Genomic DNA, 19,762 nt, shown 5'->3' on the forward strand with positions numbered 1-19,762 from the left:
AATTTTTCAAAACTAAAGGTGACCAGAAAACCACGGGATTTGCCAAATATAAAAAGAAACACAAATGAGAGATATTACCGATCATGGGGAACAGTGGTGGCTGGAGAAATAAAATCATTCCAGGTTTATACCCTCACTGCACTGAGACTGCTCCCTCCAAACAGATAAAAATATGTAAAAAAATATATATAGGAAACTACTGCTTGAGGACACGATTTCAAATTAAATAAGAAGTTACAATATACAGACAAAAGGCCTTAAGAAAGAATCATATTTTACATAATCAATCACTAATAAAACAGGTTGGATATGGCTCTTCAGTTATTCTCTTCCTGGACATAGAAACATTAGAGTTCATAAAACTGTGAATTTCTAAAGGAGAATAATGTATGAATGACATTTTAAAATTCACCTTTCTAACTCTAAAAATGCTTCCGATGATTCAAAGCATTAGCGAAACCAGGAATCTTAGAACTCTAAAATAATTAGGGTAATAATATCCCACTGCATTCTACAATGTACAAATCTTCAGGATCGATGGGTGAAATATTTCTGCTACAACAAAACAGTTGTTTCTACAAATGTGGTCCTAAAATTTCCAATGTACAATGATAATATTCCAGTGTCATAATCTTGATTTTGATCAAAGAGAAATGAAAAAAGATAATTTTAGAAAACTACAGAAGTCATCTCCTATGTTTGTTTAAGATTTACTATTTATGATATCATTTTGCTGTCTTATGTATTCTAAAATGTACACAACTCATCTTGATTCTTACACTATTATAGCAGTAGTTCTGGATTTATAACACCATTGACCACAGCAAATTGACATTTTGTTTCTTTCTCTCGGGCTTACAAAAAATATTCCACTAAAAATAATGGGTCAGAAATTCCAATATGTGCAAATTAAATAATGCAGCTTCCTTTGAAATCTGCAAATCTATAATAATTTTTATGTTAAAATAAGTTTCCTAGTTTGATTTGTAATCGCATAAACCCAGATGAGACGCTATAATTGTGCATTCTGTTAACAATTTCTGCCAGTCTAGAGATTTCTTCTTCTTGAAAGAAGTGATTTGTGTCTGAGACTCATATTCAGATAACTTAAGAAATAAGAATTCAAACCTCAATTTGTGATATGTTTAAATGGCAAATCTTGATTTGATTTGAATAATATCCTCATTCCTTAAAAAAAATGAAATAAGGGAAAATACTATAAGCTATAAAATAACTTACATAAAAAGCTAGATATGTGAATTTTTCATGCCCTTCTGAAAACATGAGGGACCATTCAAATGAAAAATTTTAATTCTATACCCCCTACCTCTAAAAAAAGTTGAATCAAATTGTTACTTGCAGAGGTTGAAAAATTCCCTAATGTGGGACTACTATTTTACTAATCTCATCAGGGAAATGGTTAACCGCATGTCTGTTACATATTTTTACCGGTCACCTGCTGTGGGACAAAAATGAAGAGTGTAGAAAAGGTCCATATTTAAAGAAAGCTACTCAGTAGATTGTTAAGATAAAGGTCTGAACATTGATGTCTGATAATTAACATCATCATTGTGTCAAGAAAACATGTTTGATGAGCACACCTCCCATTCATGAGTTTACTCCACAGCAGCAGGCAGAGATCACATTGTAGCTATTGCCTCCAAGGAGAGGTGAAGACAGCAAAGAGCTGAAGGGTGGCAATTTAGTACTAGATCTTAGAATATTCCAAACATGCTTGATTCTTGCAGTCTGCACACTAGCTGTACAAAAGATCTAAATTTTTACTAACATGAAAATCAGCATATTCTTGGCAAAGCTTAAAACAATACTCTGTGATAAATATGTACAGTAAATTGGTAATAAACATTTCTTAACTACACCTTTTTTTTGGCGGGGGGGGCGCTTCTCAGGTGGCCCAATAGTAAAGAATCCTCCTGCCACTGCAGGAGACGCAGGTTTGATCCCAAGGTCGGGAAGATCCCTTAAAGGAAATGGTAACCGACTCCAGTATTTTTGCCTGGGAAATCTCATGAACAGAAGAGAGGAACCTGGCGGGCTACAGTCCATGAGGCCACAAAGAGTTGGACATGACTGAGCAACAAACACTTTCACTTTCCCAGGCAGTAATACAAATCCACACTGTTATCTATTTAGAACAAATTTATAAGTGATAAATAAAAGAAGCTCCCCCAGGAAAAGTACTTAGAATGATGCCTAGCTCACAGTTACCATTAAAATAAATAATAGTATTAGAATAACACATCCCATAATAATGTTTAAAATTAAGATATGACATGATGTATAATTATTTCCTCAATACTTTTCATAACTAAAGTCAAGGCCTTTATAACTAAAATGTAAACATATATTTAACATGCTCAGTCATGTACCAGTGTTTTAGCTGGATGAGTAATCTATTTTATTCTGCATACAATATGCTTGACACATTAATGCCTCTAAAGGGATAAGTGAATGAATGAAATCACATTATACAGACTGAGCCTCAACTTGTAATTATCTTTTCTCTCTTTTGGAAATTCTATGCTTAGGAAAAGATTTGAAAATTACATGGCTTTATTTGGTATACAAAATCCAGCAATGATGTACAGATTTATTTCTAGTATAAAGTCACACACAAAAAAACTGTCTAACAAATGCAACAACAGATGTGTTCTCAGTATTGTTAAGGAAGATAATTGCATTCTTACTTTAAGTGGTGAGTTTGTACATGACACAAATCCTAAATCTTTGTTCACTGCTTTTCTGCTTCGTTGACTATGCCAGTGAAGGTCTAAAGAGGCAGCCAATTAATATATAAATTATACATACACACACAGAATTATTTTAGTTTTACATCCCTGGTGGCTCAGACAATAAAGCATCTGCCTACAATTCGGGTGACCCGGTTTCAATCCCTGGGTGGGGAAGATCCCCTGGAGAAGGAAATGGCAACCCACTCCAGTATTCTTGCCTGAAAAATCCCATGGACAGAGGAGCCTGGTAGGCTACAGTCCATGGGGTCACAAAGAGTCAGACATGACTGAGCGACTTCACTTTCACTTCCATCAAAACCAAACACCACATAATTTTTAACAGTCTACTACACATCTACCAGAAAAGAAGTTCCTCTCTTCTGTAGATTGTACTCAGGCTTTGATGCACTCACACACACCCATTTACAAAAGTAAAACAAGCTACATGAAAATCTACAGGCTTTGCAAAGAAATAACTTTTTAACAAGGAAAACTTTCTCCAAGGTCAAAGGAAAATAAGTTATATAGGCACTCTGTATACCATGATGCTGGGAAAGTTTTAAGGCAAAAGGAGAAGGGGGTGGCAGAGGATGAGATGGTAGATAGCATCACCAATTGAAAAATTATCAAATAGAAATGTTAGATCAAACAGATACAACGTGCTGTGCTTAGTCGCTCAGTTGTGTCCGACTCTGCGACCCTAGGGACTGTAGCCTGCCAGGCTCCTTCTCTATCCATGGGATTCTCTAGGCAAGACTACGGGAGTGTGTTGCTGTGCGCTCCTCCAGGAGATCTTCCCAACCCAGAGATCAAGCCCCATTTCCAAAAAGACAGAATAACTGAAGTGAAAAATTTATTATATGGGCTCAACAGCAAATTGGAGAGGACAGAGAAAAGAACCAGTAAATCTGAAAATCAACCAAAGTTACATAATCCAAAGATGGTGAAAAATTGTAAATAGTCTCAAAGACCTCCAGGACAATATCAAGAGGCTCAACACATACATAACTGGAGTCCCGAAAGGAGAAGACAAAGAAAAGGGCAAAAAAAAATTTTTGAAAAAAAAAAAAACAAAAACAAAACAAAAAACCAAACAGAAACTAGCCCTAAATCTTTCAAAACTAATGAGAAACATTATGGTAATCTAAATAGCTAAATGAATCCCAAGCAGGATTAAAAACAACCCTAGACATAGCACAGCCAAACTGGTGAAACCCAAAACGAACAGATATCTTAAGAGCAGCTAGAGTAAAACAACACATTGCATATACAGTACAGAAACAACTGGTTATCCTGTGGGAAAAACAGACTTCCACTCTCACCCATACCACACACAAAAAATTAAATGAATATCAGAATTAAACACAAAAGCATAAACCATAAAGTATTTGGAAAAAAATCAGAGAAAAATCTTTGCAACCTTGGGGTAGTCAAAAATTCCTTAGATAGGACCAAAAAAGGTATAATTTATGGAAAAAAAATTGAACTTCATCAAAATTGAAAACTTCCCCACTTTTTAAAAGATGCCATTAAGATACTGAAAAGACAAGTCACAAGCAGGGAGATAATATCTGCAACAGAAAGGATCTGTATCTAGAATATATAAAAAAAGCTCTGATGACACAATAATTTAAAAAAATCAATACCAGAAACTGAGAAAAAAATGTGGACATTTCACAAAGATAGAAAATTGGCCAACAAGGACAAGAAAAGAAGTGCATATTATGGGTCATCAGGAAAATACGAACTGAACTATCAATGAGACAGCACTGAATCCTTCATAGAGTAAGAACCATATCAATGTATGAAACCTGCTGCTTTTGTTGTTTAGTTGCTAAGTTGTGTCCGACTCTTGCGACCCCATGGACTGTAGCTCGTCAGGCTCCTCAGTCCACAGAATTTCCCAGGCAAGAATACGGGGTGGGTTGCCACTTTCTCGGGGAGACCTTCCTGACCCAGGGACTGAACCACGTCTCCTGCACTGGCAGGCGGTTCTTTGCCCCTGAGCCACTGGAGAAGCCCATGCAGTATGATACAGCACACTGAAAGAGCACCGGACAGCTTCTTGTAGGTGTGTAAGGACACTTCCCATGGGACCCAGGAACTGCACTCTGAGGTACTTTTTTCAAGAGAACTGGAAACTCTGCACAAAATCTTGTACATGAATAGTCGCACACAGCTTTATTCATAGTAGCCTCAAGCTGAAAACAACACAAAGGTCCACCGACAGATAAAATGATAGTTTGTGGTATACGTCCATGCAATGAACTACTTCTTAGCAATACGAAGGAGCAAACCACTGATATGCACAACGTGAACAATCTCAAAAACATTACAGTGAGTGAAAGAAGCAGGAAACAAAACTGTCTGTTCATGCTGTCTGATTCCATTTTTATGAAATTTTAGGCAATACTAATCTAATACTCGGAGAAGGCAATGGCACCCCACTCCAGTACTCTTGCCTGGAAAATCCCATGGATGGAGGAGCCTGGAAGGCTTCAGTCCATGGGGTAGCTGAGGGTCGAACATGACTGAGCAACTTTACCTTCACTTTTCACTTTCATGCATTGGAGAAGGAAATGGCAACCCACTCCAGTGTTCTTGCCTGGAGAATCCCAGGGATGGGGGAGCCTGGTGGGCTGCCGTCTATGGGGTCACACAGAGTCGGACACGACTGAAGTGACTTAGCAATAGCAATAGCAATCTAATACTAACCAAGGATAGCCTGGTTGCCACCAAGCCACAGAGAGGTGAGAAAAACAGGCTACAAAGAGGCAACAGGGAGTTTTTTCACAATAATAGAAATATTCCCATCTTGACCCTGGTTGTAGTTACACAATAGCATACATTTTTCAAAACTCATCAATTTATGTAACTAAAATGGGTGTAATTTATCATGTAAATTATACCTCAATGCAATCGATTAAACAATTAAAAGGTATAGTTATTTAATACACTGATACAACAGCTGGCGACACTAAGTTATTGCTCATTACCTCTCATAAATAATCATAATTAATCTCCCAATTAATTTCCAATTAATTATTACCTTAGGAGACTAATCATTTGAATTTATCTTGTGTCCAGATGTGACTGTGTACACTTCCACTTGTCCTGTTCCCTTCGCCCTGGCCATATTCCACATCCCACTCCCATCAATCCCATCGTGATGTCAGCTCCACGAGGACAGAACACTTGACTGTCATTTACGTTATATCCTTAGTGCCAAAAAGTACACCCGGTTCACAGCAGGCGCTCAACAGACTTCAGCTGACTAAGTGAATGAACCAATCCCTTAAACTGTAAGTATTCATTGGGAATATCTCCAAGGTCTTTGCCCACTTTTCTTGGTCAGTCTTACCTACTTTTATGGAATCAGTTATATCTGCACACCGAAGACTCTCGAATATCTGTGTCCTATGCCCTCTTGCTGTTCGCCAGAACCCCTGAAGAACGCCTACTAGACAGCTGACTTTGAAAGTCCCAAAGGCAACTCGTTCGCCATGTTTAAAATGGAACTTATTAACGTCTTCTAAGTCTATTCATCACATTCATACTAAAAAATAGAACCTTTCCTAAAACATTCATACTATCTTCCTACTTTACTTTATTCTCAAATTCTTGGAATGGTCAACATATCGTCTGCCTGCATCTGCCCACAATGCAGGAGACCTGGGTTCGATTCCTGGGTCAGGAAGATCCCCTGGAGAAGGAAATGGCAACCCACCCCAGTATTCTTGCCTGGAGAATCCAATGGACAGAGGAGCCTGGTGGGCTGCAGTCCATGGGGTCGCAAAGAGTCGGACACGACTGAGCGACTTCACTTTCAACATATCCTCAGATAGCCTCTAACTACTCTTCAGTGCCGGAGAAGGCAATGGCACCCCACTCCAGCACTCTTGCATGGAAAATCCCATGGACAGAGGAGCGTGGTGGGCTGCAGTCCACGGGGTCGCTAAGAGTCGGACACGACTGAGCGACTTCACTTTCACTTTTCACTTTCATGCATTGGAGAAGGAAATGGCAACCCACTCCAGTGTTCTTGCCTGGAGAATCCCAGGGGCGGGGGAGCCTGGCGGGCTGCTGTCTATGGGGTCGCACGGAGTCGGACACGACTGAAGTGACTTAGCAGCAGCAGCACTCTTCAGTGCATTGAATCTAGCTTCCCTCCTGATCAGACCAGTGAAAGTACCCTCACAGAAGTCAGCACAAGAGACCATTTAATCCTCTTATCTGTACCATGGACACCTGCACCTCTGCCCCACTCCTCTACAACCACTGTGTGCTCGTAGCTCAGTTGTTCTGACTCTTCGCGACCCCACTGACTGTAGCCCGCCAGGCTCCTCTGTCCATGGCATTTTCCAGGCAAAAATACTGGAGTGGGTAGCCATTTCATTCTACAGGGGATATTCACAACCCAGGGATCAAACTCGAGTCTCCTGCATCTCCTGCATTGGGGGATCAAACTTGAGTCTCCTGCATCTCCTGCATTGGCAGGCAGATTATTTACCACCGCACCACCTGGGAAGCCCCAACAACCATTAGCTTTGCTTAATTCAATCTTTGCTATTTTCCTACTGAATTCAAGCAAAGTCACTCTAATTGGTCTTTCTGCTACCAATCATTTTTTTGTCTAGTTCCTCCTCCACATGCCTACAAAATTATCTTTCTAAAATAAAAAACCAATGTCACCATCCTTTAAAAAAGAAGTTGGTGGTCTCTAACAGCTAACTTCAAATTCTCAGCAACACACGTCTTTTCAGCTTCCTTGCTGACACTTCTGCTTTGAATTCTAAGCATTTCTAAAGCACGTGCCCTTTTATGTCTCAAGTACTTACCTCCCTCTGCCTACAATTCCTTTCCTTCTTAGAATTCACTTTAAGATTCTATGTACTTCTTAAAATTTATTCAAAAATCCCTCTGCTATGAATTCTTTCCTAATTCAATCGGTCAGAGCTGTTCATTCCCACCCATTTTTCTTACATGGCTGACCACACCTCCCCCGATCACTTACCATATTACACCTATAATGAGACTTATTACATGAGGAAGGCATTTCATTATTGCCTGCAGTATATTGTAGCATGTTACATATTTACTACAAATATGTAATTTTTTAATTGAATTGTCACATTATGTTCAAAAACTGATCCCTGGAAACTGGACACAATTGTAATAATGGCCAATCTTCTGTGTATTGATTTTGTTTTCCTGTCTGACCCCAATTTGACCATTACACTTCCTGTGCCCACTGCTTAGTATGCTACCTGGCATGTGTAGGTACTTATTAAGTATCTGCCCAGAGTGATTAAATAAATAAATATTCAATTTATTTATTAACTAAATCAATTCTAGCATTCAATAATATTTTATAAATGAATTAACTTCATATCCATCTATTCTTCACATACATACTGAAATTAATGAAAACTATTCTTAATGTACTATCTACTATTTCTAGAATTTTTGAAGTTGTGGACTGTGTATTCTTCTCCAATTGTAGTCCTGGTTTCTTCAAATGTTCTCTGCAGGGGTCCCCAACCTCTGGGATCTAATGCCTGATGACCTGAGGTGGAACTGATGTAATGATAAGAGAAATAAAGTGCACAATAAATTCAATGTACTTGAATCACCCAGAAACCAGCCCTTGCTCAATCCATGGCAGAGCTGTCTTCCAGGAAACCGGTCCCCGATGCCAAAAAAGGTTGGGGACCACAGTACTATAGGACTTGATTCTGAACTTTTATTGTACTTTAAAAAATACTACTACAGATAAAAACATTTTAGAAGCTTTTCAAACATCTCTTACTTCTAACAGTTAAATCTGCTTTTTGATGAGACTATGTGAAGACAGAACTTCCCTGAACCTGAAATCTTCCAGGGATTAGAAGGAACTAATAATTCTCTATGTGAACATGAGTAACCTGCATTACTAATAGGATGTTTTATTTGTGTAGTTCCGCAAATGTGTATTTACATCATAAAGTTATATCTCTGAATAAAATCTAAGGTTCCTTCCAGCTCAAAAGAGAATTAACTCTTATATGACTCAGACTCAGCTGTGTACACAGTGGAGTGCATGAAAGAAAAAAGAAGTGAAAGTGTTAGTAGCTCAGTCATGTCCGACTCTTTGCAACCCCATGGACTGTAGCCTGCCAGGCTCCTCTGTCCATGGAATTCTCCAGGCAAGAATACTGGAGTGGGATAGCCATTCCCTTCTCCAGGGGATCTTCCCGAGCCAGGGATCAAACCTGGGTCACCTGCACTGCAGGCAGATTCTTTACCATCTGAGCCACCAGGGTGGAAGGCATAAATAAATTTATTAATGCAATCTATGACTAAACCAAAGACCACAGATTACCATGAACACTAATCCTACCTTCAGGAATCAGGCTTCAAACACTATACAATAGTTGGATTTAAAATAAAGATTTGTAAGCAAGAAGCAAAAATGTACTGGCATTTCTGCTGTGTCATAAAATAATATGTGTAATTCCTCTTTCGCTATCTGATACATAACAAGGCAGTCAATAAATGTCAGTTTCATTTCCTTGTTTACTCATGTATCTTCTAATACCCCTGGCATGTCAGAGTATTTTTTTTTCAGTGTGCAGATATCTTTACAGGCAGCATTCCACATACTGCTCTCTTTTTCTCAAGAGTTGTCCTGGATGAGAAAAGAACAATACATTTGAAATTTTAGATGCTCTCATTCATGGAAAAAAAAAAAAAAACTTCAGCTATAGCTGAATGCTGAAGAGAGGAAAATAGACCATTTCAACATGACTTAGAAAAAATAGGTATATATATATATATATATATATATATATATATATATACCAGCCTGACATGATGTAGTACCTGATGGGTACTACAATTAATCTTCTGTTACTAAGTAAAAAATCACATCATTGCCAACCATTTCTAGCAAAAGGAAATGAAATTCACCTTTAGATGAAAAATAATTTCCTTTTCTTCAACTTGATTGAAGAAATAACTGCTTATTGCTTTTCAAATAATTTCAAATAGAATTCTTGAAATCTCTTACAATACAAACAAAAAAGGCTACAGATATTTCTAGTTGGGGATGACACATAATGACAATTATTTTTTTCTGCACATCAGTGGCTCATTTCAGATCCACATCAAAGTCACTGTGTTAGGACAGCTCTTCTATGTATTACTCTTTCTTTGAAATGTGTCTTATTATATATATGCTGGTGTATCAAGGCTCAAGAGTATGTCTATCCTGATTACATTCTGCAGTGATTTAGGGTGGAGTTAGTCTTGAATAGTTTATGTGGTAATAATGGACTATTTTGTTTCCCTGGTGGCTCTGTGGTAAAGAAGCCGCCTGCCAATGCATGAGATGCAGGTTCAGTCCCTGGATCGGGAAGATCCCCTAGAGAAGGAAATGGCAACCCACTCCAGTATTCTAGCCTGGGAAATCCCACGGAAAGAGGAGCCTGGCGGGCTACAGTCCATGGGGTACACAGAGTCAGACACGACTTGGCAACTAAACAACAAATGGACTATTTTATTTAAGTCTTGATTGATTCTTAACTGTTATTCATCACACTATGTTTTTATATGCATCAGGATTTCTTTCTTAAATTTAATATTTTTCTCTAAATATTTGGAAATTTCAGCCAAGTGAGCTGATATGTAATTCTAATGGTTTTTATGAACTATAGTTATGTGAAATGTATTGACAGTTTGTATGCCCTTGAGGTTTTGGCCAAGTATATCAAACTCTGAAGAAACCAGACAACAGGTCAGTTTGCAGATAACAGGCTGCCCATTTGAAAAACAAACCTGAGTTTTAGGGTCACCACAGGAAGACCAAAGACTTCAGGAGAATTCTTCCAATTTCTCCAAGGTCTTTGGAAAGTTGAGGCTAAATCCAAGAGGGCTTTGTAAGAAGTGACTATAAATCAGAGCAAAATCTCTTGACCCCATGCCAAACCCATAAATGTATTTTGCTCATTGTACTCAGTAATTTCTCATCACTTTATATACATTGTTCAGCAGTGTAGATGAAAATTTGGGCTCAGAAGTGACACAGTAAGTTATGTTTCAAGGACAAATTAGAAATGGGGGAAAACATTTCTAAGTGGAGGAGTATACATCCATGCATGATTTCTTTCTCCATATTTTCCTATTAGAAGTCTACAAAATTTTACTTATACTGGTTTTTAAAAAATGGACCCCTTACTCCAAAAAAACTAGCCGCAAACAGCCTGATTATAAATCAGCCTGATTATAAATCAAAAAAACTCTGATTATAAATACATGGATTACAAAAAGTGAGATATAGGGAAAATAAGAAAAAAGAGAAAGAACACTGATTCTCGAGTTGGGTAAGCCCCACTCCCCATGTCCCATCTCAGTGTAAACTGTACTAAGACCAAACTGTTGAAATGTTATGTCATTCATGCCTTTAAGAGAAGCCCATAATCATAAGAGAAACCTGCTGTAATCATACTAAACTTCAAAAAAGAAGACATATTAGTTGAAAGGTATTATGTTTGAATTGTACTTGAAAAGAAAGTTTTTAATTAAATAGATACTTCTGAGCCTTCTACTGACATTCTCATCTTGCTAAAAATTGCACCAACATCTAAAACTCACAATAATGAAAAGGCACCCCATCCAGTAAAACATTCCCTGATTTTTATAAAATAAATTAAATATGGTTTAACTAAGATACTAAGTACTTTCTTTACACTCTTTATATGAAAAAGACAAATCTAGTTTTTTATATTTCACTCTGGAGGTTTTAAAAACAACACTGCTCACTGGATGATAATCACAAGGAAGGGTATAGACTAAAAGATTAAAATTAAACCCATCTAGAAAAGATAATTTACTAAAATAATTCATTTTAATTTCCAGTCTAATTTTTCTAATGACTCAATTAAACAATGAAACTGCTTACAGTTAATTATACAGAGAGATTTCTAATATAATTAGTATGGAAAAACATATTTATGATGCAAAAACTCAGAATTATGTAAATTATAACACAACAAAACAAAATCTACTTCAGCTCAAAAGTTGATGAGCGTTTCAAAAATGTCTCCTCCATAATAATTTTCTTTAAAAAGCTGAATGATTTTGAAACATTTTGGCATTATAATTAGAGAGTATCAAGTACATACCAAGGAACCCTGGACACTAAGGTATACCTGTATTTCAAATGAATTTTCATGAAATGCATAGAAGTTAAAGAAGCACACTAACTGGGCTGGACAAAGCTTGACGTTCACAGAACTGCTGATATAAAGTGTTTTTTTCCTAAAAAGTAATAAGTCAATAACATTCAAGTTCTAAAAGAAAATTTAAAAAAACATACTAAATAAAACTTCAAAAAATAAATACTCATTTATGATAGAAATCCAAAAGCTTGCATCTAAAATGTGATTAAAAACTTTAGGTTAGCCCAAGCAAGGATAAAAGAATTATTGAGAATATGCAAGTGTTCAGTCATCTTCTGACCTGCGGAGCCAGCTTTATTAATAATAACTTTAATTGTATAATAATTTTAATTATTTTATAGGCTTAAGGGAAAGGATGTGAGCTTAATACTTGCATTCTGGTGAGCAAATAAATTTTTTGTCACTCAAATTTCAGTTAAAGAGTGGGTAATGAAAAAAAATTTAAAGTTAAAACAACATAGTTTTCAGTACACTAATATATTTTTTACTTTTAATACAATATAGCTGTCACATACAATGGCTCTGGTAGGCTTAAATCAAATGTCAATGGGCACAGAAGGCCAGAGAAGAGTTTATACAATATTCAATAAGCAATAATATCTATTCAGTGTACAATAACAAAATTTTAAAAGTACTAACCTTGAGACACAGAGAAAGAATTTATTGTTTTTAAGTTCCAGAAATAAAAATAACACAATAGCATGGAATCCATAACAAGCTGGCCCTATCATTTCTAAACTATGGTCCAATTAAAACATTTAAGAAAGAGAAACAATCTACATGTTTTTCTAGCAGGTAAATACACCTGAGAAAGTTACCTATAAAGAAATAGGCTTTAAAACTCTCAACCACAAGGACTCTTCCACTGTGGCATTCTGAGGGTGTGCTGGGCACCTGGCAGGGCATGGAGCCATTTCCCAGTCTGTTCACTGCACAGCTGCAGGCTGCAGCTTGTCAGCAACACAACATTTCATATCAACACCAAGCTCGTTTGACCAAAGAAGCACAGTAATGTTTCAAACCATCTGCTTATATTCATTAGTATGTAAAAATCACCAAACACAATTTGGAAATGTTTACTAACTTGTCCATAAATAAGAGTGTAATATCTCAGCATAAACTTTAAAGAAAAAAAAAAGGGTCTGAGTTGTCAGCCCAAATATAGGAGTAACAGATTCTACATTTTGACTAAAGCGAAACTATTTTAAAATTATAGTTGCTGTCACTGCCAAGAATTAACAAATAAATACAAATTTAAAAATTTAAGTAGTTCTTCTGGCAGCTAAATGAACATCTACCACAGTAACTTCTCCAAGCAAAAAACTCAATTCAGAGCTTGAATAAATTTGTGCTTTGTTTCTATAAAAATCCAAATGTAGTATTACTTTTGGACATTTTTAGACAACTAGATTTGTAAATAAACAGTGAATTCCTTTCCATCACAGTTTATTTCTAGTTCATCCATGCACATGATCGATAGAACTAATTGCTTAGTTCTTTTTCTGCAGGACTTTAACCGTGTGAATGAAGGTCCTTTTAAACAGTGAGTTACTATTCTTAAGGTAAACCACAAAACAAACCCTAAAATTTTAATTTTTAAATTAAATGATTAAAATTTCAGATGACAGAGCCAAAAACTGGTAACAGCTTTTTAGATTTCATATTAATAATCTAATTAAAAACACTAACCACTACCTGGCAAGAGATTGGAAAGGATCAGGTTTCTGTGAAGGGAAATAAACAAACCAAAAAAAAACATGCAAAAATTCCACCCCCTCAACCACATGATCTTCTCTCATATCTAAATTTGAAAAAAATTTATAAATACATGATCATTTTAGACAATACAGACCTTCTAGAGCATTTCTAAAGGAAATTACAGTTTTTGGTCTTAGGGAGTAAGACTAAGATGGAAAGGGGCGTGAAAATCATGAACTCTGCGGGGACAGTCTGTTCTTTCTACACACAAGCACGCTGCTGTTCATCCAGTCAAGTGGTTACAGTTCAGTACAGGATTTTCAAGCAACTAAGATGTCAAAACACAGGTATTTCCTCTTCCTAGAGTTAACAATTCTTTTAAAAGATCTACCCACAGAGGATTATTGTGGTTTGTTTTTTTCCAAAAGGGAACAATGACTAAATGGGGGAGGGGGAGAGTTTCCAGCCCCAAATTCTTATACACAATAAGAGGCCTATAAGCTAGGTGTAGACTGCCCGGAGAAATAGAATTATTGGTACCATCTGAGGTAGGTGCTACCCTAGATGGTTCCAAACACAATCCAGTAAAACAATACATGTTTTTATGCCTCAAACAGCTAGAAAGCATTTATTACTGTTCTAATACCATGGTTAATGAACTCCTAAGACAACAGACTTCTAAGATGTTATACCTTAGTGGCATCTCTGGATCATTACTAGCAACAGAATGCCAAATTGAAAATTGCTATGAAAGTAAAATCAGCATTAGAAAAACTCAACCTTACTGTAAACTGAGGGAGCACTTAGTGTTAAATACTAAGACCAAATGTATGAAGGCAGGATCTTTACTTGGGAGGACAGAGTGGAGGGAATAGATGCGCCCAATTGAGACCAATCAGAAGACAGAACAGAGGATGAAAAATGTCTTAAAAAAAAATAGAGGAGGAAGAACGAATATGGAGGAGAGCCAGGCAGCAAAAAATAATTACTGGAGAAAATGAAAAATCTTTAAAATGAGGCATGTGCACATGGCTCGTTTTTCTGTCCTCCGTGTTCCTAATGATTTACAATGTAAGTGGCACAGAAGTCACGCTAGCAGGCAAGAATGAGCTTTCTGATGGAGAGAGATGGAGGACTAGGGGCTAATGAAGTGCTTTGTTTTCTTGGTTTTGCTTTTAATTCATACCTGAAAGCCTTGAATCCTTGCTAAATATTCCAGCTGTTTTGAAGGTTGTACTGGAGAACAAGGGGGAGTAGGAGAACTTCCTTTTAAACCTATGGCTTCAGCTGTAGAAGATGTTCCGTTCATAAGGAGTTCCCTGGCAATTGTAGCTGAACTACTCGATGTGGGAGATATACTGAAGAAAGAGCTCGAGGGTTGGTTCATATCTTTGGGTGACAAATAGCCTAGAGTCGTGCCAGAGATTACTTTGTGGCGGCTGGCTTCCATCTCTTGATAAACATCAGGAGACAAATGAAGAATTCCTTTTGGAGCTATAAGTAAAATAAAGAAACATTGTTATTACACTTAAAATAAGTGAAACAGAAACATGTTAGAGCATTAGTGACTCCAGGATTTCACGTGAAACAAGGCAATGAAAAACACTGTTAAGCACCCGTCTTCCCCATACTTGCAAAGGCAATTGCAGTCTCCTCTTTGGAGGCGAAAAATGTACGTTTCAATATTCCTAAAAATCATTGGCTTAAAAAATCACAAAAGTGACTTCAAGGGAAAGCGTATGTGGTGGAGAAGCTATGGAGGAAGATCGGTTACTGATGTGTAGAAGTGCACTGGGGGTAAGATTAGGAATGTGTAGGGTCTTCAGCCTGCAATTTAATATTTTATGATCTCTAAAAGAGACACTAAATCCCTAATGTATGCAGCAGTTGAGACACAGAGGTAAAATGATGGCTGGGTCAGTCCAAATTATCTGAGCAAAAAACTCATACATCCAATGGCCTGCTGGTATTCCTCTCTCCACAAGGATGTCCCACTGTCAACTCTACCTAATGAACATGTTAAAAACTGACAGAGCATCTTCTTCCCCCAAACTGTCTCCTATCTGGCTTATCTCATCATGATAGGGCTGCCCTGGCGGCTCAGTAGGAAAGAATTCGCCTGCCAATGCAGGCAATGTGGGTTTGATCCATGGGTCAGGAAGATTCCCTGGAGAGAGAAATGGCAGCTCACTGCAGTATTCTTGCCTGGGAAAGCCCATCAACAGAGAAGCCTGGTGGGCTGCAGTCCATGGGGTCACAAAAGAGCTGGACACGACCTAGTGACTAAACAACACGATACCACCATCCATCTGCTCGGCTGCCCAACCTAGACTCCTGGCAACCAGCTTTGACTCACTCACCAACAAGTAGCCACCATGTGCAGTCTAGAATGTGCCCTGTCAGCTTATCAAGTGTATTAGCCCAAGTCAGGCCATATGCAGATTCTAACATCAAGAGGAGTGAGCCTGGGGCTGTGTCATGAGTTGGCAGAGTTGTAAACATATTTCCCTTGACTTCCATTTGTCTGAGAGATATTTCAAACCACATTTCACATGCTTGTTCTAACATCTTTGGATCAGATATTAATGACTCTCAAATCATGACACCATCTTCTAAAATTACTGATCAATCACCAGTTTTGGAGAACGTGCTCTGAGAAAGAAATCCTGCCGCTTCCTTTACCACCACTAACCTCCTGATTCAGGCCCTCAGTGTTTCTGACAGGGCTATTGCAACCATCACTAAAAGCTTCACACTGCTGCTCTCCCCACTGTCCATTTCCCAAAGTGGGTCTATACCATAATCCCCAAATACAAGGGTTCCATGATAAATACATGGGGGAAATACTGCAAATTATATCACACACAAACATCCCTTTGGGAGGATTAAAAATGCATGTCAGCACAGTAAAAACTCTGAGAAATCCAGAAGAACAGAAATCCATTTAACTTGGTTTAAGCCAGGATTTCCCAGATTCATATTATATCCAGGCTTCCCATGTAACATTAATAACAACACCCTAGGAAATGCTAAGGCTAGACATTCTCTCACTTTAAAATCTTTACTGGCTCTCCATCACTTACACATCAAATCAGAATCCCTCAGGATGACAAATGAGGCCCTTAGTGCTCCGGCTCCTCCCTTCCTCCCCATCCTACTAAAATCTTCATGGAGACCCCATGCTCCACTCATGCAAATACAGTCACACCTCTCCCCATACTCTGGCTTGTTTGATCTCATCACATCCTTATTTCTATTGTTCAGTCTCTCTTTCTCTCTCTCACACACACCCACACCCACACCCACCCTCCTCCCACCCCCCTACCTCCCCCCTCACACACACCAGTTAGCCTCCTACTGTTAGGTTTTAGGCACCGTGCTAACCAATAGTGTCCTGACCTCAAGTCACCCTCAGTCTCTCAGGAGATGAAAATGAAAGGGATAAATATCATGGTGTGGCAGGTACCTCTGCAGAAACGGGTTGGGGAGCAATGGGAATGAGAAGGGAGAAGCACTGGGAGCTCAGGAAAGGCTTCCTAGAGATGGTACTGTCAGCACATCCCAAGGGACGAGGAGAACTGGGCCCAGGAGGGACAGAACTGAAGGCAAGGGGAGGCATGAACAGACGCAGGGATCAGCAGACCTGGGAACCTCTGCCCTGGAGCAAGAAGGGGGAGATGCGGACTGCAACAAGGAAAAGTGGAGGGCTGAAAGGGGCCAAGCTCCAGGGAACTTCACCCTGATGGTGTTATAACATAAAGCGAGTGAGTGAAAGTTGCCCAGTCGTGTCCGACTCTTTGTGACCCATGGACTATACAGTCCATGGAATTCTCCAGGCCAGAATACTGGAGTGGGTGGTTACCACTCATTGGATGGAACACAGGTCTCCAGCATTGCAGGCAGATTCTTTACCAGCTGAGCCACAAGGGAAGCCCAAAACATAAAGGGGTTGCTTTAAAAAATAATTTATATATGGCACTTCCCTGACATTCCTGTGGTTAGGACTCTATACTTCTACTGCAGGGGGCACAGGTTTGAAATTGCTTGGGGAACTAAGGTTCTACATGCCGCATGACATGGCCAAATGAATAAATACATAAATAAATTATACAGCATAAAATATCATCCTATTTTACAGATTTAAAGGACTTCCCTGTAGCTCAAATGGTAAAAAATCTGCCTGCAATGCAGGAGACCTGGGTTCAACCCCTGGTTAGGGAAGATCCTCTGGAGAAAGGAATGGCAATTCAGTCAGCATTCTTGCCTGGAGAATCCCATGGACAGAGGAGCCTGGCAGGCTACAGTCCATGGGGTCTCAAAAAGTTGGACATGACTGAGCAACAAACACACACATGTTTTATGGATTTAATTTATCTTTGTGTTTGTTAGCTTTACATTCAGGAAAATTTTTAACAAAAAAATTAAAAAGAAAACATATGCGTTGGGGAAAAATTACAGATAAATCTCACTAGCCAGAGTAAACTACTTTTAACATTTTGCTTTAAACATATACTTTTAGTCTTTTTTCCTATACATTTTTGTTAATTGAAAAAACAAGTTAAAAGACAGAAATACAACATGATCCTTTTGTTATTTATAAAACTATGTACTTTCATTAATAACTTTAAGCTTAAAATTTCATTATATCAGTTGTTTCTTTAAAGAGTTTCATATTGCTGGACATCTAATTTATTTCTTTTTTTAAAAAAACAACACAGGGAAACACATTTTTTAAAATTACATCTTTATTCACATGAAAATTGATTTCCTTAACTCAGAAGCAGAACCGCTATTTCAAAGAATATGCATTTTATTTTTTTTACACTAATAAATTGCTCTAAATTGGTACAAACGCTAGTAGTTGTGCCAATTTCACACCTCCATACAAATATGTGGAAGTTTCTCCTTCTTATTTCAGTAGTAGATATTATTATTAAAAAACCTTTGCCACCGCTGTTAGTATAGATAAGTGGCAAAGATTTTTAAAATAATAATATCTAATATAAAAATAGGGGGGGAAAGGTACTTTTAGCTTCACCTCATGATATCTGGGGAGGTGAGAGAGGTTGGAGATTTGAGGGCTTCCCTGGTGGCTCAGACGATAAGGATTTGTCTGTCATGCAGGAGACTCGGGTTCGATCCCTGGGTTCAGAAGATTCCCTGGAGAAGGGAATGGCAACTCACTCCAGTATTCTTGCCTGGAGAATTCCATGGACAGAAGAGCCTGGCGGGCTACAGTCTATGGGGTTGCAAAGAGTTGCACAGGACTGAGCAACTTCGCTTTCATTTTCATGTGTGACCAATGGTTTAATCAATCATGCCTATGTAATGGAACTGCCCCAAACGCCCGTAAGCGAGGAGGTTTGAAAAGTGTTTGAGTTTGGGTTGTGTCTCCCAGCTTTACTGGGACAGACGCTTCTGTGCTCCAGCTCCTTCTGAGCCCCACCCTGTGTACCTACCTCTTCCTCTGGCTTTCATTTTAAATCTTTTATAATAAACCCATGATAGTATCTTCCTGAGTTGTGTGAGCTGTTCTAGCGAGTCATCAAACTTGAGAAGGGGGCTGCGGGAACCCCCTGAATTTACACCATTTCGGTCAGGAGTACAGACGGGAATATGGGGCTTGTGACTGGCAAAGTGGGGCATCTTGTGAGCCTGAGCCCTTAATCTGTGGGGTCTGCACTGATTCCAGGGAGCAAAGGAACCAAACTGTAGGACACCCTTTTAGTGTCCAGAAAGTTGGAGAACTGGTTGCTATGGAGGAAAAGAATCCCTACACAGTTAGTGTCAGAAATGCGGTAAAAACAGCCATATGTCAACTCTGATCAAACTAGACATGTACGTGCAATTTTATGTTCAATTTTATCTCAACAAAAAACATTTGCCAATTTGATAAGTGAGATGACGTATTACTTTTTCACTAGGTGTACCAACACCAGACACAATTCTTATTTAAAGGATAACTTAACATATGACTCTAAATTCTATACTTAATTTAAGAAATCAAGAAGCTAAGAGCATTATTTCAGCAATGTTATTATATAGCAGTAACAGGCTTGCCAATAGCAATATTATCAAGCAACAAAAATGCTC

General features: G+C 38.2%; 1 protein-coding gene across 7 annotated transcripts in view; it reads right to left on the reverse strand.

Moving 5' to 3' along the window:
- The window catches only part of STAU2 (staufen double-stranded RNA binding protein 2), a 305,621-nt gene that overhangs the window by 123,973 nt on the left and 161,886 nt on the right, over nucleotides 1-19,762 (reverse strand). For all 7 annotated transcript variants that reach the window (XM_055546281.1, XM_055546279.1, XM_055546280.1 and 4 more), the window contains one exon: nucleotides 14,856-15,163. In XM_055546281.1, the coding sequence (XP_055402256.1) occupies nucleotides 14,856-15,163 (308 nt within the window). The remainder of the gene's footprint in view (nucleotides 1-14,855; nucleotides 15,164-19,762) is intronic.

The sequence above is a fragment of the Bubalus kerabau genome, chromosome 14 (genome assembly GCF_029407905.1).
Source record: "Bubalus kerabau isolate K-KA32 ecotype Philippines breed swamp buffalo chromosome 14, PCC_UOA_SB_1v2, whole genome shotgun sequence".
In the NCBI taxonomy this organism is placed as follows: Eukaryota; Metazoa; Chordata; class Mammalia; order Artiodactyla; family Bovidae; genus Bubalus; species Bubalus kerabau.